This window comes from Vulpes lagopus, chromosome 24 (assembly GCF_018345385.1).
Source record: "Vulpes lagopus strain Blue_001 chromosome 24, ASM1834538v1, whole genome shotgun sequence".
NCBI lineage: Eukaryota > Metazoa > Chordata > Mammalia > Carnivora > Canidae > Vulpes > Vulpes lagopus.
This window is the reverse complement of record NC_054847.1, coordinates 33,524,309-33,550,327: the sequence shown is the minus strand read 5'-3', so window position 1 is coordinate 33,550,327 and position 26,019 is coordinate 33,524,309. Positions and strand designations below refer to the sequence as shown.

The 26,019-nt window shown below is 49.5% G+C and overlaps 1 protein-coding gene across 8 annotated transcripts in view; it reads right to left on the bottom strand.

Annotated features, from left to right (window-relative positions):
- FMNL2 (formin like 2) overlaps positions 1 to 26,019 on the bottom strand; it is a 263,443-nt gene that overhangs the window by 117,358 nt on the left and 120,066 nt on the right. For all 8 annotated transcript variants that reach the window (XM_041739554.1, XM_041739553.1, XM_041739557.1 and 5 more), the window contains exon 2: positions 2,449 to 2,532. In XM_041739554.1, coding sequence (XP_041595488.1) covers positions 2,449 to 2,532 — 84 coding nt within the window. The remainder of the gene's footprint in view (positions 1 to 2,448; positions 2,533 to 26,019) is intronic.

Sequence of the window (26,019 nt, the reverse complement as noted above, 5' to 3'; positions counted from 1 at the left end):
CTTACTCTTGCTCTCAGGAAAGCCTATCAGACTGTGAGCCAGAGAAACAGAGACAACCCATGTTTTGTAATTTATTTTCCGTGGCTCATTCACACACTTGAGCCCTTGGCGAGGAAGAGAGCAGCGCATTCACATACAGCCCCCAAATGAGCAGCTCTTCCACAATCAGACCTCCCAGGCCACCTTACCACTCAACAGCTACGCCACCTTCAGCAATGATTTTCTCCATCTGTCAAATGGGGAGCTGAACACCCGTGACTGCTTCGACAGTTACACACAAAGCTCTTAAGAAAATCTACTTAGTAAATGCTGGCCACTGGCAATAATAATTATTTTTCACTCTTATTAACAAATCACCCAGGACACCTCTGAACACTGATGGAGCCCCAGCCTGGAGCTTTCAACACGTGTTGAAGTAACTGCCAGAAAGAAACAGATCGAGTGGCTAAATTCTCTATGTTGTGGCACATTAACATTTAAGGGCAATAATAAGCTGAACCTAGGATCCGAAAATCTGAAACACAATTAATTAGCTGATTTGCTCCTCTCCCAGCCTTGAGATCCCCAGACCCACCATCTACCCTAGAGGCCATGGGTGGTCCGAGGGAAGAGTGCAGCTGTTAGAAATCTTCTCTCAGCAGTAACCTGCCATTTCTGGCTGCTAGAGAGGCAAAGACTGACAACTCAACCAAGCCGGAAAGGAGCAGAGCAGCCTGACGGCCAGTGAATCCTGCAGGTCTGCGGGAGGAGGTTCCGATCTTCTCTACAGCGCTGACAAAATAGCCACTGCCTTCCTCTGCACCTGCCACTGTCACAACCTGTCACACTAGAATTACCACCCCCACTGGACCTCCCTCATTTGCACGATTCCTTTTCCTTTATATTAACTATCCCTATCATCCTTGTTCATCATTGTTGTAAAATCATTTTTCCCCACAATAATAGGCTTAGACAATACTCATGAAAAATTAACTCTCAGGGAAGGAGAGTCTAAGTGTCAGCAGAATTTCACTCCTTTGCATCATGGTCCTATAAACAATAAGCTTCCTCTTTCGTTTCTATCTACTCTCGGTACCCAAATATGGCCTGGGAAAGAGGGGAGGACTTTTACCATCATCTCATTACTGTTTGAATCAGGAGCTGAGGAGAAACCACACACAATGAACACTTTAGAAGCTGCCAACTGCAAGCATTTATTTCTTAGGGTAATAGCTCTACCTATGGGCAATAAAAAAAAAAAAAAAAAAAACCCTCTGCTTCTCTGATACATGTCCCCACAATAGAAATCCAAGAAAGGAAAGAAAGAAAAAGAAAGAAACCCAAGGCAGCGGTGTTAGGAAGAAATGTAACACTCCCCAAAAATTTTCAGGGTGGTGGGAGGTGGAGACACAAGCACCCTGAAGCTCATGCCACAACATAAAAAGTTCACATACAGAGCCTGCTATCTCACAGTGACGCCTCTAAGGATTCAATCAACTGGCCCAGACCAAGCCCTCCAACAAAGTGCCAAAAAAACAAAACAAAAACCATCAATTACAATGCAATACTACTACATATCCTGTAAAAGAATAGGATAGAAACGTACATACTGATGAATGTACCAAGGGCCAGAATGGACTAGTGTGTACATTCACGTATTTTAGTTTTTTTAAGACAAAAACATTTTAAAAGCTGAAAGGAAATACTTCAAGGTCTTACCAGTGGAGCTCTAAGGTGGAGAATTTGAAGAGCAGACAGAAACAAAATGCAGATTTTCACTTTTTATTTTATATCTCTTAATCATCTGAATTATGAGTTAATGACAAAATGAAAACAACTTTAGAGTTGCTAAAATCTGAAATAATTTATCAGCTGAAGCAATGTTTCTTTATAAACAATTCACCTTCTCACATGACTATACATCAATATACAGGAATAGGAAAGCCAGCTGAACTAGAAGACTTGCACTACTCTTGCAGCAGAAACTGCTGTGGAAACAGAAAAACTGGGGCGCCTGGGTGGCTAAGTGTCCGACTCTGGAATACAGCTCAGGTCGTGATCTCAGGGTCATGGGATTGAGCCCCATGTCAGGCTCCATGCTGGGCATGGGACCTGCCTTGGATTGTTTCTCTCCCTCTCCCTCTCCACCCCCACCCCCGGCCGCAGCCCCAATTCTCTCTCTCTCTCTCTCTCAAAACCAAACAGGTCTGAATTTGGTTTGCCTATCTGATGAGATTTCCCAGAAAACCTAATAACTAAATGCTTGCAAATAAGGGAGACAATTAAAATAATGCACAAATAAAGTAAGTCACTTCCTAGCTTTACCTCTGGTCCTGAGAAACAGGAAGGCAGAGAGTAACACAACAGAAATCCATGCATTCGTATCCTGGAAAAAGTCTACTATATTTAGGGAGGAAATCTGATTCTCTTCTTTCATTATTTCTTGATAAAAGCATCACTGTGTCTTACCTGATCGCAAATCAGTTCCCACTTCTTCTCATTATCATACTGCCGCAGTAACCTGGCTTTGTCAGGGGGTAGGTTCATAGCATTCTGTAAAAAGAAGAGGAAAGAGATACGTCACATCCCACAACAGGCTGCTAACGGGTAGCTCACGCGCGGACCAAAGAATACTACAGTGGTTCTTTGAGGACTTGCTTGCAATTCCTAGCATCCAGTTAAACCGAAACACCTTACGGAAGTCATTTAAACATCAAATCAGTGTAATGGGACTAGAGAAGCTCTGAAGTCCTTGCTGGGACATTCATCTGCTTTGAACTATCAGATGTGCATTTTACCAAACGTAATGCTTTATTTCTTCATTTAATAGCAGGTTCCCATTCTACTTAGTAGTTGAGAGGGTATTAATTACCCCCAGTTATTTTTAAAGCACTGCAGCCCCACCAGACACACAACAGAAAACACCCGAAGAAAACTCAATGACCAGAACCTCTGATAGAAAACATCAATGTTTACTTTGATAATTTTAGGTAAAAGCGCACTTTAAAAAAATTTAAAATTTAAAAATTTTTTTTAAAAAACACGAAAAAAGTGCAGGTGGTTTTTGCCACCTCTGTGAGATGAAAACCACTCCTTCAGGACATATGTTAAAATTAGCAACGACAATTCTTAGTTTAGCTATACAGTTTCTGAAGTTGGGTTTGCAGGGAGAAATTGACCATGAGCTCAAGGAAACATCTAGACGTCGGAACTCACATAAACCTCCCTCCGTCAATACAGCACACCTTCCGTACTATTGGTCACAGATATGCGCCCAGGTGCACCCGCATGGTTTTAGTCCAATGTCCCAAATGACCAATCTTACACACTCTTTCAAGATGCTTGGCTTGGGTCTGAGGTGAGATCTTTGGCCACAGAACAGGGCAAGTGAGAGCGCCCCAGAAGGAGTTCATATCCATTCCCTCAGCCTCCCTAAAGTTTCCAGGCTCCAAACTGAGCTAAGGAGTCAATGTCTATTAGCTGTCGTATCTCATCTACTCACAGCAACACTCTAAATCATACTATCCCCAAATAAACACCACAGATCCTTGCCTGGGGCAATGTTTGAATAGACAAAATCCAAAGGCCTTCAGCTTTTAATGCTAGAGCCCCTAGCTCCCTGGAAGATGCAGTCTATGGAGAAGCAATTCAACTCGCAGTTACTGTCTCTTATCATCCAGGGAAAGGAATGTAATAGAGGCGGGGATGGGTGAGCTATTCTGACTTAATGACAGAGAATTAACCTCTGATAATTTTGGTAGATATAACTCAACCATTTTCCTTTAAACTCAATTTAGCATCCAGAGTAGGATGCCTAAGGAAGTGGGCGTTACAGACGACCTACTAATTTGAATCTGATCCATCTGAATCCAACAACCTGTCTTCAGAATACTAAAATTTTTAATTACCCCCAAAGCTGATAATATAAGCAGAAGAGCTTTGGACTCCAGAGTTTTCAATGATATTGCCAAGGCTTCTCCCTAGAAACATCTAAAATGGGGAAAATGTTTTCGTATCCCTTATCAACACAGAATATGTACTTGAATCAGAAAGAACAATAACGACTCGCATTTACTTGTAATTATAATTTTACAAGTTAAACCACCACCTCCGGGACAAGGTAAAAGAGGACTTCTTGTCTATCTTTCTGAGGGAGACCAATGTTATTGACAGTTAAAAAACCAGTCCATTATTGCTTACTTGTGCCCAAGAGACGGATTATTTCCTCCTAAACTGATTTTGACCTCCACGTTAATGCTCTTGGGTGTGATTATGCATTAAATAAAAACAGTAAGATTATGAGGTAAGTTAAATGAGGTTTTCTGAGTCCTTATTAATCTCTTGAGATGTGAAGGGGATAAGAAAAAAGAATGCCTGAACTCTTCCAAGGTGTCAAGCACTGTATGAAGCACTTCACATAATCTCATGTAAATCTCCATAACAAGCTCATGAGATATAATTTCCCTCTATTTATAGATGGGAAAGGAGACCCGGGAGAACTTGGTTAACGGGCTCAAAGTTGGACCACTTTCCAGGAGCAGAACACAACCTTAACTTAGTCTGTTAGGCTCCCCAAAACAAACATTAAAAATGCCATTTTTTTTTTCTGGAAAGGCAAAATAGCAGTAACTGACTTTCAAGTGAGTACCAGACACTCACGTAGAATTAGTTAGCATACGCCGCGACGGGAGTTAGAAACAGGCCTTGTTACTGCCTTTCCATCTAGATCAGCTTTTATTTTAGCGAAACAGTCTTTCATTCAACAAACGTCTGAGAAGCGCCGCTCCTGTGCAAGCTCCGTACTGCACCGTACGGCAGGAGGCACAGAGACAGGGGCCCCAGCCAGCATCAGATTCCGGTGGGAGCAGTTCCACATGACTGAGCTCATGGTCTCGAACTCTGGTACGTCTTGAGAGAGATTTTCAGAGGGTAACTTTAGAATGGACAATCTGGAATGATCCTTCAGGAAAAATTAAGAGGAGCACTAAAGATGAGAAGGACTGAGCCAGGTCGAGAGTGGACAAAAGCATACCGAGGAGAGGAAATAGCGAAAAGATGCTAAGTCAGGAAACAAACAGCCTGGCCCATCAAAGAGCCGAAAGTCGTTCACTGAAGGTGGAGAGAGAGTAAAAGAGAGAGAACAAGAGAAAGATGAGGCTGCAGAGCTGAGGTTAGGCTGTACCATGCCCAGACACGTCGGCCGGGTAAATACCTTTATTTTGTCTGCAGGGCAACAGCAGCCGTTGAAGACCATAAGCATGAAAGGACAGAGCCAAGTTGTGTTTCACAAGGACTGCCCTATGCATACGCAGAGATCTGAGTAGAGACAGCCAAAGTGGAGGCAGCAAGGCCACGGGCTCAAATGAATGACGGTGGCCTGGACAAGGCCAATGGCACATCAAGTGAAGTAAGGTGGACAGATGTCAAAAATAGCAACAGAGGGGCCCCTGTGTGGCTCAGTGGTTGAGCATCTGCCTTCGGCCCAGGGCGTGACCCCGGGGTCCCGGGATCGAGTCCCACATCAGGCTCCCTGCATGGAGCCTGCTTCTCCCTCTGCCTGTGTCTCTGCCTCTCTGTGTCTCTCATGAATAAATAAATAAAATCTTAAAAAAACACCAACAGAAATTGTTCGGTTAGATTTTAAGGGCTGAGAGAAGGCGGCACTGATTAACACTACACCTGTACGCCGAGTCACTAGGCGAGCGGCCGTGTGCTCAGCGCAGGAGCACCCACAGGACGCGGCGCAGATCTGCCGGAGGTGGTTAGCGGGTTAAGGTGTGAGCTGGCTCTGGGACGGCCTGGAGCGAGGGCAGCAGGCAGACAGCACCGTGAGGGTCTAGAGAGGCCTGCATCTCCCTGAATGAGAAGAGTCCTAAGGAGTGTTTCTGAGCTTGCTGACCAGTCCTCGGCTGGAGAAGGTGCGCAGCGTCGACGCGTCAAAACTAGCGCCGCGCTTGGCAACCACAGGCCGTGCACCCGCGGCCGCCCCTTCCACTCACACCCACTCAGGCTCACGCTGTGGTCCCGGGGATCCCGCGGCCTGACAGGCAGACATTCGGCAGAGGCCGGCCGAGTCCAGGGCGCCGGGTGAGCCGGGAACAGCCGCCCTTAAACCCTGTCCCGGCCGCCTCCAGAAACGCGCTCCCCTCTGCGTGACTGACAATGGGGATCGACCCCAAGTCTTCCTCGCTCCACCTCATCTACTTTGTGGTGTGTGACGCAAGGCCCTCCCCTCCTTCCCTTCTCCCACAAACACCCACAAACACCCAGTACCTGCTGGGCTTCGCCACGGGCCTCAATACCTGCCCTCTAGGAATCGGAGAGATTCGGTCATGAAGCTGCTTCATCAACCGCAGCCACAGCCCGAGCACGGAGGATGTTGGAGTTGACATGCCTAGTGGAGGTTAACGGTTTATTCCTAGACCGCACAAGCTCCAAGCTGCAACAGAGCATCCGAGGGCATTCTTGGTCTCTCCTTCCTTTCAACCAGGCAAACTTTTAATAATCAGCTCAAATATCTTGTGCCTTAAGAACCTTCCCCCACTACTCCGAGCCAACACACCCTCTCGGGCTCCAACGGCACGGCACAGCAGATCCGCTTGCCCAGCTCCATCCCCAGTGGGCTGAGAACCTCCAGGACAATTTCTTCCATTGACCCCAGAGTCAGGTACAGTGTATGGCAAATGGTAAAGCGCCACGCGGGTTGCCGAGTAAACTAATAAACCACTTGCCGAGGCCGATTAGTCCGGCAATACCACTCAGTCTGAAAATATCTTCACTGATTCAGGGCTTATGCTTCAGTGAGTAATGAAGTCTAAACACCAAAGAATGTTTTTGCTTATTATAAAACCCCAATGATAATGTCTATTAATCATCAGTAATTATCTTCCAAACAAGAATTCAAGACAGTGGGAAAAAAAAAAAAAAATCAAGGTCAATTCTAACAACAATTGCCTAAAAAGCAAAATGATGCTTTAGGCAGTCTTCTGCCGCACATAATAAATCACGGAACCGGAACTCCATCTTGCTTTGTTCTTGTTGCCAGTAAATTCAGATCAGTATCAAGTATAACAATTAATCTACCCCAAGTTGTAGTCATTTTTATGGTCTTTATTCTGGTTTTCTGCTTAACTCTACTATTTTATATTGTTTTTTTTTTTATTTTAAAAAAAGTTGTTTTTAAAGATTTATTTATTTATGATAGACACAGAGAGAGAGAGAGAGGCAGAGACACAGGAGGAGGGAGAAGCAGGCTCCATGCAGGGAGCCCGACACGGGACTCGATCTCGGGACTCCAGGATCGCGCCCTGGGCCAAAGGCAGGTGCCAAACCGCTGAGCCACCCAGGAATCCCCTTATATTGTTTTTAAATGGGCTTTCCATCTTAAAACTTTTTGAAAAAAAAAATTCAAAGGTAAATAATAATGGAATATCCCCCTGGATACTTCATGGAGACATTAACTATGGATAAAAACAGTCTGTGATGGTATACATCTGAAGTGACATTTATAGACTATTATACACGACATAGAGCAGAATGAAGGAACCAAATAACCCCATGTCCTAGGAATACAACTCTCTGACATCAGCTCTTATCCTAAGTTCACGGAAGCAACAAAAGTTGCGGAATACCCTTCTTTCTCCCTGTTGTCCTTGGTGCGAAACCCACAGTGATACGCAGACACACACTAGTGAAAGTGACCCTATTAAATACACCTTATGTAACCATAATACACCTTTGTTCTCTTAATCTCTAAATTAAAACTTTCAAGTATTAAGTCACCAGATTCAATAACAGAAACTCTTTTATTCCATAACCACCTGCAGAGGTTAAAAAAAAAAAAAAAAAAAAAAGGAAAGAAAAGAAAAGACATGGACTTACAAGCAGGGTCACTTATGGGAGCAAGGAAAAACACGTCAGAAGAGAAACAGCTCGGACAATCTTTCAGGGTTCTTAACTGATAAAGGTAGAGAAGTTTCATGGGAAACTCAAAAGAAGGAGCCCTTCCTTTTCTTTAATTTGCAGTAAATACACACACACACACAATATAAAATTTGTCCTTCCAGCCACATGTTTAAATGCATAGTTCAGGGATGTTAACTATATTTAGTGTTGATCTCTAGAACTCCCTCATCTTGCAATACTGAGGGGCTCAATCCCCAAGCAAGAACTCCTCATTTCCTCCTCCCCAGACCCATTACCTTGTGCCACGAAAAGGAAATGGGATGGGTTACGATAGATGATTGGGCAGCACGGCACATACTGCAGTTGAACAAGGCAGGATGCGGCAGGGGTTTATTAGCCGGCTCTGGAGGTGGACTAGCTGGATTCCAACCCTGGCTCTACCACTTATTACTGGTGATCGTGGGCCACACAACTTGAATCGAAAAGCAAAAGAAAATGAACAAACAGCCCAGAAGCGAAGAAGCCGGTAAATATAATTTCAAAGGGAAGGTCAGAATCAAAGTGAAAAGTCAAAAACAAGATGGTACCACTTACTGATGGTCTGATACGTCTCGGGCACTTAGGCTCTCTGCACGCCTCAGCCAATGTAATTTGCCTTATAATCCTGACAGGTAGGTATTATCTTCTCTATTTAACAGAGAAGAAAACTGAAGGACAAGGAGGTTAAGTAACTCTTCCCTGCGTGACAGGTGACGAAGCCGGGACCCAAGCGTGGCCTTTACGAGCACCCTCCTTCCCCTGACACTTAAGTGGTAGTGTTTCTACAGCACGGCCTGCCTGAGCAGAGCAATCCAAGAATTCTACTTGAATAACCAAGACCTGATCGCTAGCTGAGACGAAGATACACATTATTTAAGCTACTAATATTCTCAAAATACCCGTATTTTAACAAAAGTCTTCAGTATCTTTGAAAATATGAACTACAGCGTCACCCCTGCCCCCCAAGTTACTGGGCACCCCCAGAGGTAGCAGGCCCTCCACCCACTCAGCGGCACCCGGTGTGCTCCAGGAAGGCCAGGTGGAGCCAGAGATGCAGATAGGAGGTAAAGTCAGCCTTTGACAGGGCGAGGCGAGATGAGCAAAGCAATGCAAAACAGACCAGGAACGTGATGCAATCTGGCCTCAGAAAAGAGGCCCTTACGTTTCGTTGTCGTTAGAGGAAATGCAGGGACCGGCCGCGGCTGTGTGGGAAGGGCAGGGAAGAAAGGCGCACGTGGTTCTGAGTCACTGGGCTTGGAGGTGGGCCCCGGCCGTGGCCTTAGCTCTCGGGGCCGCTCCCTGACCCGCGCCGGGCTTCCCACGCATGGAATGTGGGGGGACAGTGGCGGTCCTGACCAGAGGGGGACGACGGTCACGATGAGAACTCCCTGCTTCACAGAGTCTGGGCAAAGTGAAGCTGTGACGCACGGCACAACGTGCACGGAGACCCTCGGAAGGTTAGATCCTATTAGGGTCGCTCCTTCGGCGCGGGCAGTGTGGACAGGGCTGAGCACGGATGCAGGAGAAGGAAGGCCGTGCGACCCGGGCGCAGTGAGGGGAAAGCCGGGAGCCTGAGCCAGGCAGAGGCCAGTCCCGGATAGCGGAGCACAGGCTCCAATCTACCCAGCAGGGAGTGGGGCTCCTCAGCCAAAAGAACATCAGGGAAAGCCGGCCGCTGGGGTCCTCAAACAGCCCGAGATACAGGGACCCCCCCGTCCAGCACCTGATGCCCACTTACAGACCAATCCCCCAAGTTCGCTTTAAGATTCCGCATCTCAGGGCAGGAGGGTGGCTGCAAACTCAACCCACACGAGCCTCCAGGTAACGACCTGACTCCTGAGCTCCAACGGCCTCCGAGCCCAGAAGATGCCGCTAACACCCACCCAGCCTGTCCCCTGGCCGGCCTCGGGCAGTTGGCCACACGGTCCCCACAGGGATGCTCAGTCAGGCGTCTTTCACCGTCACTTCATTTTTATTCACCACTGAGGGCATTCATGTCATTTGCTGTAGCCAGGAAAGCCCAGAGCAGGAGAGATCGGCCTGCCCCCGGATCCAGGTACACCTTCAAAATAAAACCCGGTGGGAGAGCTAGCCCTTCTGGGCAACCAGGACAATGAGATCCACCTCTGACCTCCCGTTCATGATTTTAGTTATGCCCGTTTTCTTAAAGGCCTTCCTTTAAAAAGTCAACTAAATACAAATTACTCTTATACAACGTTTTATGATCAAAAAGTCCAGAGCTAGAAGAGAAGCCTGTGAAGCCTGGTCCTAGTCTGTCTTCTCTAGGTGACCAAGCTGACTCAACAAACCACCGGCCAGGTCCACATTCATGGAAGTGGTTGGTACCAATACTAGACCCGAGAACCCAGGCCAACGGGACTAGTACTCTTTCTCCATGGTCATGTGGGGCTTTGTATTCACAAAACAACTCATTTTGTTTGCAAAATTATGCATCTCGGGGCAGCTCTGGTGGCTCAGCAGTTTAGCACTGCCTTCAGCCTGGGGCATGATCCCGGAGTCCCAGGATCAGGTCCCAAGTTGGGCTCCCAGCATGGAGCCTGCTTCTCCCTCTGCCTGTGTCTCTGCCTCTTTCTCTCAGGATCTCTCATGAATAAATAAATTAAATATTAAAAATAAAAAAGAAAATCACAGGTTTTTATCAAAAAAATTATGAATCTCTAGAAAGTCACATGTTTTTCCCAGTGAAGACCAACTAATATAAAAAACTTCCCAAAATCACGTGTAAATTATCTACTGCTTGAAAGTAGTCACATTTTCACTGCTCTTTGCAAATGAGAATACATAACTGTTGAGTATATATACATATGTTTAGATTATTTATATATAATTGCAGGGCCCTTATCATCAACATGGATAAGGCTATGTGGGAGAGCCCATCTTAATCTACCGAATAGAAGGGCGTAACTCTAGTAGTCTGGGCCAAGTTTTCCTATAGCCCATCAACTACTCCCCAGATCACTAATTTAAGTGATTCAACATCCAAGAGATGCCAAAATCATACACCCCTCCTCTGGCCATTATGCCAACTCCTAAAATACAGATTCTAGTCCTATGCAAACTTAGGGAAGGGAATAATGGAAAGAAATACTCATCTTCTTTCAAATATCCTATCTGATTGCCATTAGAAGCCTAATGCCTGATTCCTGGCCATATTCCCAAATTCAAATGATTCATTACCAGTTGTACACCAACTACTGTGCCAGAGCTTTGTCTGCCTGCACACACTTGCGTCCTGGGATGGGAGAGTCACACAATAGGCCACACTTAAAAACTATTTCACGGGCAGCCACTTGACAACATAAGGGCAAATGTTTTCAAGTGCTGGGCTTGCTGGCACAGACCAAAATGAATAAAAATCCAGAGAAAGGGTTCTTAGCCAGTGATAAATGTCAACTTTCCATTACATAGGACTCTTTAGAATAAAAGGGTTTCGAGATCTAGAGATACTAAACCCTAATTACAACACATCAGAGAGTCAGATTCCACCACAATCAAGCCCTAGGAATGTGATCTCTATCACCTGCGACCTGAAACAAGTGTATTTTTTTCACCTTGCCCAATATCCCTGAAGCCCCAGCCTCATTCTCTCCCAACATTTTCCCAGTAACAGGTTTTAACTTCCCTTCTTAGATCATGAGGGTCACTGTCCCCCTCCCCCTTCCCAATTACTCTGAAAAAGACCACTGAACCTGGTTCCATATTCGTGGTAAGCCCTTTCATCAAAGGAAGAACATAATCCAAGTTTATGCTCAAACTAACATCACATCTTCTGAGACAATAAGTGAAAAATTATGCTGCTGCCACACAGGTGAGCTTCTAGGGCAGACTGTCACAGGCAGCATAATCGCTCCCAAAGATGTCATTAAGCTAATCCCAAGAACCCGTGAAGGTTTCCTTCTATATTAAGATGTTATCTGTCGATGGGATTGTGCTAACGTTGAGACTGCGAGCTTATCCTACACTACTTAGATCAGCCAACGTAAACACAAGAGTCAAGAATTTAAAATGGAAAATATCTGTTGTTGCTGATGATGTAGAGAAATTGGCACCGTTGTACGTTGCTGTTGGAAATAGACCATGGTAGAGCCACCATGGAAAACACTGGGGTAGATCTCAAAAAATTTAAACACAGAATTAGCAGCCGATCCCACAGGTATGTACACAAAAGAATCAAAGACAGATTCACCAGATACCTGTGCACCAGTATGTAGGACAGCATCATTCACAATGGCCCAAAGTAGGGACGATCCAAGTGTGCACTGACATGTCCACTGGATGGATAAACACAACCTGTTATATACATACAGCAGAATGCAATTCAGCCATAAAAAGGAACAGAGCTCCACACATACCACAACACGGGGGAGCCCTGAAAATATGATTGGGTGAAAGAAGCCAGTCACGCAAGGGCAAATATCTTATTCCACCTGTAGGAAATATCTAGAAAAGGCTAAATCAGACAAACCAAAAAACAGATTCCAGGTTACAGGGCTGGGGAAACGGGGAAAGGGGATTATTGCTTAATGTGTAACAGATGTTAGAGGTGATGATGAATTATGGGAAGTAGTGGTCACGTGACACTGAATTTGCTGGACGCTACCAGAATCATTCACTTAAAAATGGTAAATTTCGAGCTATGGCTATTATACCACAATAAGAAAAAGTAGTTCCAAAAAAAAAAAAAAAAAGGTGGATGAATAGGGCAGAAGCGAGTCAGAGGGAAGAAACCCGGGGGACACAGCGTGAGAAGGGCCTCCCCAGCCAGCGCAGACTTTCAGAACGGAGATGGGGCCACAAGCCAAGGAGTGCAGGCAGCCTCTGGAGGCGGATCACAGCAAAGAAGTGGTTTCTCCCCAGAGCTTGTAGGAGCCCTTCCTGCTGAAGGCCGCGACTTCCACTCAGTAGCACCCGTCAGACTTGCAACCTACACAGCTGTAAGGTGATTAAAACTGAGTTATTTCACGTGATGAAGCTCGTAGTTATTTGTTATGGAAACGGCAGAAAAGTAACGCTCTGGGTGACAATGCTTTGGCTCCACCATGCATGGCTGTCCTCTTCCCACAACACCAGATTCCAAGATTTTCTTTTTTTTCTTTTTTTTTTTTTAATTCCAAGATTTTCACATCTGCTTTTCACGGCCAATTGTTAGACATGGCTTCCATTTCATACGCTGTATTTCAACTTGATAAAAGCCAGTACGTAATTACAGGAGGAAATGGAAAACCCTGGGGAACTAGACAATATCCTAAAATTAAATTACTGAAAGGTCTAAAAATAAATCTACCAGTTCCTATGAAGACATGGTATGAAAATCCTACACTATCCACACAAACACAGACACTGGCAAAACTCCGCTTTCGTGGCAGCATGTGCTGCTCAGTCTTGGACTTTGCTCCAAGCGACGCTCAGCATCTACAGGGGCCCAGGCACCCGGAGGAAGACCGAGAGGTCCTGGACGCATGCCCTGAGTGTGGCGCGTCTTCACCGCTCTGCTCCCGGCTTTCTCTTCCTTTAGCCTACCACTTATGGGTTTGGACTTGGACTTCGCAGCTGCAGAGAAGACCATCAAGTAGAGCATCAAGTACAGCGTCAAGTAGACGTGTGTTTCCATGCGTGCAGGAAGCACCACCTCAGGAACAGCTTAGTCAGTTCATCAAAAGCCTTGCTAGGAGCCCCTGGGTGGCCCAGTCAGCCAAGCACCTGGCTTGGGTGCAGGTCATGACCTCGGGGGCTGGGGGCTCAGCCCCACTTCGGGCTCCACGCAGGGGAGCGTGCTTATCCCCACTCACACAACCACATGCGTGTGTCCACATATGCGCTCTTTTGCTCTCGTTCATTCTATCAAAATTCTTTAAAGATTTATTAATTCATGAGAGACAGAAAGAGAGAGAGAGAGAGAGAGAGAGGCAGAGACACAGGCAGAGAGAGAAGCAGGCTCCATGCAGGGAGCCCGACATGGGACTCGAACCTGGGACCCCCTGGGCCAAAGGCAGATGCTCAACCCCTGGGGCATAGGTTTTCAGTCTCCGTGGTTTTATCTAGGAGAATATTAAGATTCATATGAGATAAAATCCATGTCATTTAAATAGTCCTGCTTTCACTCTCCCTCCACGGTGACATGTCCTAGGTGTAAGGGGCCACCTCAGAGCACAACCCGACTCCGTCTGACGGAGGGACAATGGTCCCACTTGCAGCAAGAGCACCAGGCGAGGCGCCGAATGGAGTTCGCTGCTGAGAAAGCGCACGGCCACCTCCCAGATGACAGATGCCCGGGAGGCAGGCCCCGGGCGCATGGCGTCTGGCCTGGGCGCCACCCCTGCTGGGTGCAGGAGCAGGGAGCCAGGGTGCACGAGCGGGGCTGTGGGGCCTGTTGGGAGGCGCATGGCAGGCCTGGGGGGATGGGGCCCAGGGGATGGGGCCCGGGCGACGAGGACGGGGCCTTGGGGACGAGGTGGGGGGATGGGGCCTGGGGGACAAGGCCCAGGGGACGAGGCCGGGGAACAAGGCCTGGGGGACGGGGCCTGGCTGCTGCCCAGTGGGGATGTGCTCCCCCGAGGGCTCCAAGTGTGAGGAGCCAGAACTCTGTGCGGCCGGCAACCCGTGTGCTTATTACCCTCTGCAGCACCACCACCCTCCTCACTCGGGAACTAAGCACACCCAGCCCAGGGGCCCTCGTCCTCCTGTACCCCGAACCCCGCAGCGCCCTAGGGACCCGAGGGGCCGTGCGTCGCCTTTCACCCGTGACCTCCAGCCACAGAGCCTCTAACATGCTGGGCATGGGGTCGGTGTCTGACCGAGAGGGGCCGCGCGTACCAGGACTTCCAGGCGAGCAGGATTTATCAAAATATATTACCGCAGAAGCCATATCATCATCACTTCATCTTCCTCCGTGGCTCTGAAAGGACTCCGGGATTTCACAAGGCCTCCCGCCCACCCTATAAATTACAACGACAAGCTGCGTGGTTGGAAGCGCTGAAGCCTGGGTTCGGATTCCAGTTACCAGCGGCTCACTGACTAGCTTGTCACTTAAGTCCCCGAGCTTCTGCCACCGCCCAAGGGGACACAGACCACCTCGGGGGGATCCCCCGCGGGGCCACCACCACTCAAGTGACTAAACGCATGCAAAGCGTCGCATGGAGCTGAGTCTCATATAACAAGCGTTCGAGGAACTCTAGCGACTGAGGATCAGAACCCAAGGAGCGGACGGTGGAAGGAGTGGCTTGGCTTTGCTAACGCGACATCTGTGCGTCTCTCAAGACGTGCTCACACTCGCGTGAGCACGTCTTGACCATAGGCATGATGCACATTCAGCAACAGTGCAAATGACAGGCTCGCCACAGCTAGATCTGTGGTTCTCACCCCCGCACGATGCCATGAGCTCACGGGGAAACTGGGGAATTATTTTAAGGTTCTGAAAGACAGAAATTCAAAGTCTACAGGCACCACCCAGAAATTCAAAGTCTACAGGCACCACCCAGAAATTCAAAGTCTACAGGTCACCGTTTTCACATGAAGTCACACTACGTTCCTTTCCACAAAAGCCTACTGGACGGAGCTGATTTTTCAGCAGTCGCTACGACAAAGTAACAGGAGAAAATGAAACACAAAACAGGAAATGAGGCTGGGTAGCGTCGGATCCGAAGGCACGGTTTAAGAACTTGTGCAGTGCCCAACAGGTACACACGTATTCATATATAACTATGATTTATTTTTTTAAGGATTTCATTTATTTATTTATGAGAGAGAGAGAGAGAGAGGCAGAGACACAGAGGGAGAAGCAGGCTCCATGCAGGGAGCCAGACGCGGGACTCAATCCAGGGACTCCAGGATCACGCACTGGGCTGCAGGTGGCGCTAAACTGCTGAGCACCCGGGCTGCCCTATGATTTTTTTTTTTTAAGATTTATTTATTTATGATAGACAGAGAGAGAGAGAGAGAGAGAGAGAGAGAGAGAGGCAGAGACCCAGGCAGAGGGAGAAGCAGGCTCCATGCACCGGGAGCCCGACGTGGGACTCGATCCCGGGGCTCCAGGATCGCGCCCTGGGCCAGAGGCAGGCGCCAAACCACTGAGCCACCCAGGGATCCCGATTTTTTTTTTTTAAGATTTTATGTATTTACTTATTTGAGAGAGAGGGAGAGAGGCACAAGCAGACTGCGCTGAGCCGGAGTTCACGCAGCGCTCGATCTCATGACCCAACGTCATAGTCTGAGCTGAAGCCAAGAATGAGATCCTACACCAACTGAGCCTGTCAGGCGCCCGTAACTGGGATTTTTTTTTAAAGAATATAACAGAAGTATCTTTCCTTCCACTGACACGTAATACTTTTTTTCAAGTAGCTAAGTTATTAGGAAGTAAACACTTAGGACGTTCGCACATAAAGACTTAGACGGAGCAGTTAGGTCTGCCTGTGTCCTCCAGCCATCCTGTCATGCTGTGGAGGCGCAGGCGGCGGCAGCCAGGACATGGGGAAGCTCTGGTCTGGGTCGCGGCCACGGCCCCCTCCCGGCACCGCTGGCCTCACTGCCCTCCGCAAGTGTTCTGAACAAAAGGACCTTTCCAAACAACTTTACCCTTTTATCATCAGCCACACATGAAAATCATTTAAAAAGTTGGATGAGTCTGACTTGACAAAACTATACATGTTTTTCGAAATGAAATTTTGTCTTTAAAAAAAAAAAGGTTTCCCTAGACATTCCACGTAAACCAAGCGTCACATAATACACAGCAGCCTGGTCATGTTCGTAAATAAAACTTTCCCGTGTAAGAGCTAAAGCACTCTCTCGGGCTGAGCCCTGAATTTCAAAAACATCTGCTAGAACTGAGTTTTATGAGTATTTTTTTTCTTTATGAGTATTTTTTTTTAAGATTTTATTTATTTATTCATGAGAGACCCAGAGAGAGGCGGAGACGCAGGCAGAGGGAGAAGCAGGCTCCGCGCAGGGACCTGACGTGGGACTTGATCTCGGGACCCCAGGGTCAGCCCTGAGCTGAGGCAGACACTCACCCCGAGCTGCCCGGCGTCCCGACGGAGAGTTAGTCTAAACGCTTCCTTCCCCGGCATAAATACGAGCTGTGCCTCCTCTCGCCGTGCAAAGGACACCAAGGAGGACGGCCACTGTATGGCCGCCCTAACGTAAGGACCAATTACGCTGAAGAAATTAAGGTTTGAAAGTGTATTTGGAGCTAAGTGAGAATAAAAGTCTTGACAGCAAGAGTGCTCTGGTGGCGGAGTCGGTCAAGCGTCTGCCGTCGGCCCGGGTCCCGGGATCAAGCCCCACAGTGGGCTCCTGCGCGTGCTCACGCTCACTCGCTGTCTCTCTCAGAAATAAGTAAAATCTTTTTAACGAATTACCGGATTTCCGTTTTTAAAGACCTCACAGCAGACGCCCGAAGAACAGGCCCGGCCAGTGGGCCCTGCTGCGCTGCTCGCGACCCTGGGGTCCCCGACTCTGAAATCAACGGGGCGCAGGCGTCAGCATGTGCGGGGCCACAGCTGGGGGTCGGCTCCGCTCACCGTGAGCACGCTGTGCTGAGCCTGAAGGGCCAGTCATCGGGGGCCCATAACCCGCCCCCCTCGAAGGAAGGAAGGAGACACTACCACAGCAGCTCATGAAGCCTAAATTCTCATTTGTTCAAAGCTCGTTCACACGTCGTTTAAAAACAGCTATGACTGGATCTTTTCACTAAATCTACCTTCTTATTCACTATTATTTACTTATTCACTTATTCACTAAATCTACCTTCTTATTGCCACACCACTTGCCCCGAGGCCAAGCCCGGCTTTCTCATTCCAACAGCCATTCCCACATTGCCTGGTGTCTTGGTCCTGGGGGCCTGGCGACTGCTAGCGCCACCCCCCCCTCCCCCCGCTCGCTACAGACCGAGGACACCGAGATCTGTCCCCTCCTGAGACCCCCCGCGCCATGAGGCTCAAGGAAGGGGGAATCGTCTTAGTAAACACGCAGGGATTCAGGGCTCAGCCTCCCAGCACCCCACGGCCAGCACCAGCCGCTTCTGCTCGACGGGGCCACGCCACGGGCTGCATCCCCCGCTGCCCGCAGCCGGCCTCCCACAGAGGGCTCTGCCCAGCGGCCTCACCTCCCTCCACGCAGCGGCAGGTGCACAGGGGCCTCGTGCAGGGACAAGCGGGTGCCCAGGGAAGCCTGTGCCACATGCACGGTCCCAGGCTCCAGCTGGGGATACCAGCCCAGGAATCCGGATCTCTTAGGATCTCCGAGGACCCCGGGACACGCGACGCCCACCACCCGCTGACGACAGCCCCCGGCTCGTGGCCCTCGGCATGACCACGTACCTGCAGGGAACCAGGGCAGGGAGAGCGGGGGGACAGGGGCCCAGGCACACATGCCAACGGGCCGCCTGCAGGACACACGGTACGGGTGCAGCTCCAGGAGGCCCCCCGCACCTCCTTGCCCACGACACCCCCAGATCCACGTGGCCCCAGGGAAGAAGCCCCATCAGCCGTCCCCTGCACCCAAGGCTCTGGCCAACCGTTCGCGCCCCACACACGCTGCATTTGTCCTGGAGACATGGGGAGGCAGACACGGGCAGAGGAGCAGCGGCCCGATGGGGACTCGATCCCGGGGCCCTCCCGCCACTCCGACCCGCGGGGCCGCCCAGGGAGCCGCTCCCAGTCCTCCCACACCACAGGGACAGGTGGCCACCAACTCCAGGACACACAGGCACTGCCGCTGAGGCCCCGACACCCGCAGCTGTCAGCCTGCACCCCAGGGCGCCGGCATACACACGGCCCGACGGGACCCCCCTGGCTTGCCACAGCTCTTCCCTGATCCACGCAGGCGGCACTGCTCCAAGGGACCCGCCGTGCCCTGCCTGCGCCTAGATTTGGGTCCCTGCTGGGGCATCGCTGCGCCCCCGGCCTGGTGGACGGCAGGGCCTCTAGAGAGCAGTGAGGCTACTCATCTGCCAGGCCACTGGGGTGGCCTCGGAGGGAAGGTTAGGGGGGAAGGGGGGCAGCATTTTATTAATGAGGTGCTGGGGCCCTAAGTAGAAATTAGGGTGAGCCAAGAAGAGCACACGTACCACCGTCGTCCCTAATCCATCGTGGGCAGGCCTGGTTTTGTGTTCTGTTTGGACAGTCTTGTTGCAGAAGGAGAATCGGACGGATTTCTTCACGTAAGTTTACCTGAGAGGACCAAGGTCTCCCCCTCCCCTGGTTGGCCTGGGGGTCCACGACCCTTATCAGGGTTTGTTCTTTTTCCTCCGGGGTCCCCCATAACATGTTATCTTCAGAGCCCCCCCCCCCCCCCCCCCCCAGCCATCCAGTGTCTGAGTCACTGCTCCGCTTTCATTAACATCAGGTTAGTTCCAATAAAGCAAACCCAGCCCTGCTTCGGGTCGATGCTCTGACCCCGACGTGCAAGAGAGAAAGCAGACAGGCTTCCTCCAGGCTGGAGGGAGCAGGGGAGAGAAACCCAGATGAATTATTTAGTGAATCCGGAGCTGGTTTGGGGGCAACACAGTACAACTTAATTCTCCAGAAACCACTATCAGCAGAGCTCAAAGCACCAGATTGCCGAGATAACAAAACCAAGGACTTGTCGGTCAGCGGGACGCTAGCTCCTATCTGCACACACAGTGCGTTTCTGTGGATCGCACATTTTCTAGGCTTGTGCCCACAGATGAGTTTTGTTAGCATCACCAGCCCGGAAGGCGGGCGGCCACGTCTGTCAACTATCTGCTGGTCAAAACCTATCACACCCTTTCTCATAGATTAAAACCCTGTCAGGCTAAAAAGCCATACACCGTGAGAAAGCCCAAACCAGGTCCTGAGCAACCCCTAACAAATCTGTGAAATCCTTTCACAAATTAGGTCCCGGCTCACTTCTCGCCATTCTACGGATTCCTTCTAGATCTGAGGTCGCCTTGGGTCATTAACCAACTCACAGTCGTGCAAAGTTCCAGAGCCGTTCCTCCTAGAGTCCTAGACATCAAGAACCCCAACAACCCAACCCCTCCACTAACCTTTCAAACAACGAGGCAAAGGCTGGCAGAGGGAGGGTGGCCAGGCTCCAGAGCAGGAACTCTCAGGACTCCAGACCATCATCAGGAAAACCTCTCAATACAGATGGATTGATCTAGTCATTTGTTCATTGCATTTTTTCTGGAGCTTTAATGGCTTTTTAGCTGTGAATTCCAATGAGCCTGAAGACACATCCTGATTTTGACCCTGTGGCATCTGCACCTCATCAATGATGCCGTTCCAACAGGTGGACTCTCAGTCCCCCATCAGCCTAAGAGGAAACGCAGCTCATCAAACCCCCAGATAAGAGCAGCTGCTCAAGGGTTCTGCTGGTTCTTCCGACCTGGCTCAGGTTATAAATAAGTAAGAGGCCATTTTCTTTCCCGCTTATTGCCTCACAGAAAGCCATATACTCAGCATACAGGCCCTTTATGTTTACTAAATGTCAAATCCAATCACTAATTAGGTCAAGTAAGAACCAATTCCTTCTCATTCTGAAGTAGAGACGGTTTTCCATGCTAGTGTCCAAGGAAAAAGAAATTCAAGGTAGCCCTCTGTTTGCACGTGGTGGAGACTGCCATTTGGTGGGAAACGGTGAGCAGCTTCCAAGATATGAGGGCTTCAGCCCCACACCTGCAGGGAACTGAATTTTGCCAACAACCAGGGGCTTGGGAAGAGGACTCCAAACCTCAGATGAGATCTGAGCCCCCACCGACACCCTGATTGCGGCCCAGCACGACCATGAACGGAAGACCCGGCGAAGCCATTCCCCACCTCATTACCCACAGAAACCGTGAGATAATAAATTATGTTGTTTCAGTTAAGGTGCTAAATTTGTGGTAATTTTTGTGCAGCAACAGAAGATACACCACCTTTCATATAATCAAGGAAAAGTTTAATACAGATTTGTGCAAAAAATAAGCACAAGACGGATAACCTAAGAAGGAATGGGAATATTTACTGACAGAGAGAGAGTGGGAATAAAGTGGACAGAATGGGGGCACCTGGCTGGCTCAGTGGTTGAGCGGCTGCCTTTAGCCCAGGGTGTGACCCCGGGGTCCTGGGATCAAGTCCCACATCGGGCTCCCTGCATGGAGCCTGCTTCTCCCTCTGCCTGGGTCTCTGCCTCTCTCTGTGTCTCTCATGAATAAATAAAGAGGCAGGGAATAAATAAATAAAATCTTAAAAGAAAAAAAGAAGTGGACAGAACGGAGGAATGAGAAGGATATAAAAGGGCTGAGGGGGAAAGGACACCTCCTACACACACACACTGTATACTCACAAGGTCTAGAACTACAATAATATACATCACATCACCTAACAATACAGAAATAAAATCAACCAGGATGTGGCAGTTCTCAATCTAACTGCATTACAAATGAATTAAAAGCCCACCAAAGTAAGGAAGAACCAAAATAACTCTGGAAAAAACACTATTGCAATTATACATTCTAATGCTGAAGACAAAAGAGTTGCACACGAATATTATATTCTAGTTAGGAAACTTCTCACAGGGGTAGTTGTTAGCATTTGGAAATAACTATGCGTAGCCCAGGATTACGCAACTAAGTAAATGTATCGTAGCCCACGAGAGCCAGATTTCTCACTTTCAGAGGAAGGAGTTACAAGGGGCAAGCTAGAATGAACGCTGTGGTTTTCCATTTAGAGATCCGGATGTGCACGTGTGCGTAACAAACACCTATCTCCTCGCTCTGCCTGCTGAGGGCGCCTTGACATCCCAGCAGCAATAGGCACCCCTAGTGCCCAGACTTTGGTTTCTATATACCTTCCTCCAATAAAAGGGACTAGAGCTTCTTGGCAGAAATGGCTGATTCTGGTGCTGGAGCAAGAAAATTAAAGATGAGCCTGGAACATCTTATGGTGTCAAAAGATAAGAAACTGCTCTAAAAACTGATGGAACAGGTAAAAAAGACGTGGGACCCAAACTCCTTTAAGGGGTTCCCTGCGGCAAATCCGAAACAATTTGAGCAACACGAAAATGACAGTAACAGATTATAACCCATTGGGAAAAATACCCATTTAGTACATCCATGTATAAATAATTCAATAAAAAACAAGAGAAGAAGGAACAGCTCCTCCTTATAGAATTCCAACGAACACATGAAGGATGGGTGATGGAAACAGGAAAAGTACTGTTTGGCCAATGCCACAGCAATAATTATCTCAGGCAGGGAATCAAGGGATGCTAACGTTAAGGAGCAAACATAGTGTAAGAAGCAGGAAATTTGCATCGTGGGAAGGGATCTCCCCACAGGATATTTATCACTTCCAAAGGGGAAAAATGGCAGCTTTACAGTGAGGAATCCTGGCAGACGCCACCTTAACCAAGTGATTAAGATCCTTAGCAAAGGAGAAAGACATGGGGATGTCACGCACATCTTGAGAGAATACGCTCCTGTGTGCACATCAAGGCAGTGCTGTTTTTGCCCAAAATGCATCACCTGAATCAAATCCACAGAAACCCAAAATGAGCAATGTCCTACAAAATCACTGGCTTGTAATCTCCAAAACGATCAAAGTCATCAGAAACAAAGACAGACTAAGGAACTGTCCCAAATTGGAAGAGACTGCAGGAAAACGACAACTAAATGCCGTGTGGGAACCTGGACTGGATCCTGGAGCAGGAAAAGGGTGTTAGTGGGACAATTATCAGTGGCACCGTATCATCATTAGTGTCGTTTTGGTCACTGCTCTGTAGTTATGTAAAATGTTGACATGTGGGAAGCCGGGTAAAGGTCACACAGAACTCTTGGTATGAATCTGCAGCTTTTGAGTCTGAAATTCTTCCAAAATCTAAAGTTCAGAGAAAACCACAGTGGTTTTGGCATCTCTTTAGGCCAAAAGCTTGATTCTGGGGTAAATATGGGGAATTACGATTAACTTAATGGTGAAAATGGCTAGAGAGACTAAGAGATACTAACATGGCTTCAGAATAGCTAGCCACGTCAACCTCTGCTCTAAAACCAGAGACGCCCGGGGGGCTCAGGGGTTGAGCGTCTGCCTTCGGCCCAGGGCGTGACCCCGGGATCCAGTGATTGAGTCCCACGTCGGGCTCCTGCATGGAGCCTTCTTCTCCCTCTGCCTGGGTCTCTGCCTCTCTCTGTGTGTCTCTCAGGAATAAATAAATAACATCTTTAAAGAAAAACTAAAAAACCCCAAAACACTAAGGCATCCCAGTCAACTGGCATTTGGTACATGCTGCCTGAAGATACGTATGCACGCTTGAGCACGTGTGTCCTGTCGCCTCAACCAGGACGTACGGGCTTCTAGGGCGTGAACGTCCGTGTCCGGTCCGTGCTCTGTATGGACGTGCTCTGTGCGGACCAGGCGCAGAAACACCAACAGAGGACGTGTGCCTAGAGTATCTGAAATGACAAGGGACCACGAAGGACTTGTTAACCTGAATGACTCTCTGGCTGCCTCTTACTACTGTTTAAATAAAAGCGCTTCCTACCAGAATCCCGAACCCCCCTTTCCACATGCAGGCTTTGTAAAGTGCAGGGTAACGAGCGCTGGGCACCCGGCGTCACCACGCTGGTGGCCCCGAGACAGACCTTCCAGGTGTTAGATGTATTCCCGAGACCAGCTTTTCTCCTTCTGTTACTTAAACTGAGCTAAAAACATGGAAGCTGACTTTGCAGGATGGCTCCTGTGTTTGGACCCAACAGTTCCATTTGCTTCCACGTGGCTCCACTTGCTTCCCACACACGGTTCCGAGCCCATAACGTGAACAATAAAAGTCTCTGTCCGATGAATGAAATCCGCGTGGCCCTGATGTTGTGCTTCCAGGGCCAAAAGCCCCAAAGCGTACCAGGGTCACTTTCGTAACACCTACTGATCTAGGACTTTCTCTGACAATAGCCTAGGGACATGGGAAAGAGCCACTACATAAAACTGTCCATTTTGAACCAAATATAAAGAGCAATCTGAGGTCATTATGCAATGATTTGGGGGAGAAAAAAAAAAACAGTTTACCACAACGACTGAACAACTTTCAAACAACTGTTCATTAAACCAAAATGACTATTCCCAGATCAAATACATACCCCTTGTCTCTAGGAGACAAACTAGTAGCGGTTTTAGTAAGTTCTATTTTAATACCATATATTTCAAGAGCCAAACTGAAACACCCCTGAACAGGCAATCAGCTCCGAAAACACTGCAGATGATGATGATGGTGCCCGTAATTTCCCTATGAATTTTGTTCCCACCTGACCGTGTATGGTTTATAATCTTTGTTTTATAATCCGACTCCTTCTGAATGTGATTGCTTTTCGTTACTTAAAAGATGCTAGGTACTTTGGGTTCGGTCCTGAGGGTGGAACAGTAGTACAATACACAGGGGTCCGATGCCTTTTATAATTTTGGGCCAACAAAACAAGTCACCCCACAAAAGGACAAGCTCAGAGCCTCCTGAAGATGGTCCCTCCTCCTGCCTCCCACTTGGCCGACCCTTGCTCCTCATCCGGTTGTGCGGAGGCCTGGGTCAGAGCTGGGGAACCCAACACAAATACAGAAAGTGACAAGAGATAAGGAAAAACAGACTTTCCAGATTCTGCAGTGCGCTCGGGCGTCCCGCTTACGGGGCCTTTGATGAAACTGGGAGAAATGAGCCGTTTCAAAGCACCGGGCCCCAGCCGTCCTCCGGCAGAGAGCAGCGGATGACAGTGTCCACCGTGATGACAAGTCCACCACCGGGCAACAAACCAGAAACACTGGGCTGGCTTCCTCGGTAGGCAGCGTCGCTGAAATCCTGGTGGCACCGCGTGGCTTCAGAAGACTCTGTCCTGAGGTCAAGTCCTTGTTTTCGGAGGCCGAGCACGAACCTGGACTTAATCCATCCGCTGCTCGTGCACAGTAGGGATCCTTCCAGCAAGAGGTCACAGAAAGCAAGGAAGACGCCCCCGGGCGGGACCGTGGGAGGTCCACAGGCAGGCCAGGACAAGGCCTCCCAAGGCCCCTCGGCAGGACGCACGTCCCAAAACGTCTTGCATGGATTCCCCACTTTGGCCAGTGAGGGGCGGGCGGGAGCGCGGGCCCACCCCAAGGCCCGTCCCGGGCGCAGGGCTCACCCCGAGCCCCCCATCCCTCGTCGCGAGGACAAGTCCAGCTCGCCAAGTGGCAGCGACATCCTGGAGGGGGCAGCAGGTCAGCAGGTGGCATCTAAGAGGCTGGACTCGGCTCCGGGGTCCAGGACAGGCCCCGCCAATGATCACGCCCCGGCCCTCCACAGAACTGAGCCAGGCCGGGAAAGGGCCGCGTCCCAGCGGGTGGTCAGGTAGCCGGCTCACGCCAAGTGGTGACCCCCAGCCCCCCGAGTGCCCGCAGGCGGGGCAGGCTCTCCCAGGCGGAGCTGGGAGACCCTGGATCCGGGGCACTCCCTCCGCAGTCGCCTCGGCACCCTTGCCAGCTCTTCCCTTCTGCAGGCCTCCTCCGGGGGGTACGGGGGGGGGGGGGAGTGGAGGACACGCTCGACTGCCGGCCTCCTGGCCTCCCGGTCAGCCCATTGGGCTCCAGAAGCCCGGCATCAAGGCGGACGCAGGCCACAGGCCATGACAGGCGCAGTGTCACCCGGCGAACATTACTGGTCTCCTTTTTTTTTGGACACAGCCAAGCGGGCCTGGCCAGCAGCGTGGAGATTTGCCTCGCCGCCCCGCCCACCTACACTTTCTTGTTTAAGTCAGAAGTTCTGGTCACACCCCACTCCACCAACAGCTCCGGAGCCTGGTGATCTTTCTCTGTTATTTATTTTCAACTCCGTGACCCGCCTCCTGAGGGTGCCGCTGGGCATCGGTGCAGGCCAGGCGAGGTGGTGAAGTCAGCGGGCCCCGGGGCTCACCTCGCACACGCACACTCGCACACACATGCACACGCGGACCCTGGACCTCAGAGGCCAGGGAAGTGCCTGTCGCCGGCATCCGCGAAGGGCTGCCCTCCATCCCTCCACCCCTTCCTTCCTCCTTCCTTCCTTCCTTCCCTCCCTGCCCCCCACCCCCCCGGGGCTGTTGCCCTTCCCTTTCTGCTCCCTTCCCACCCATCACAACAGCCAGAC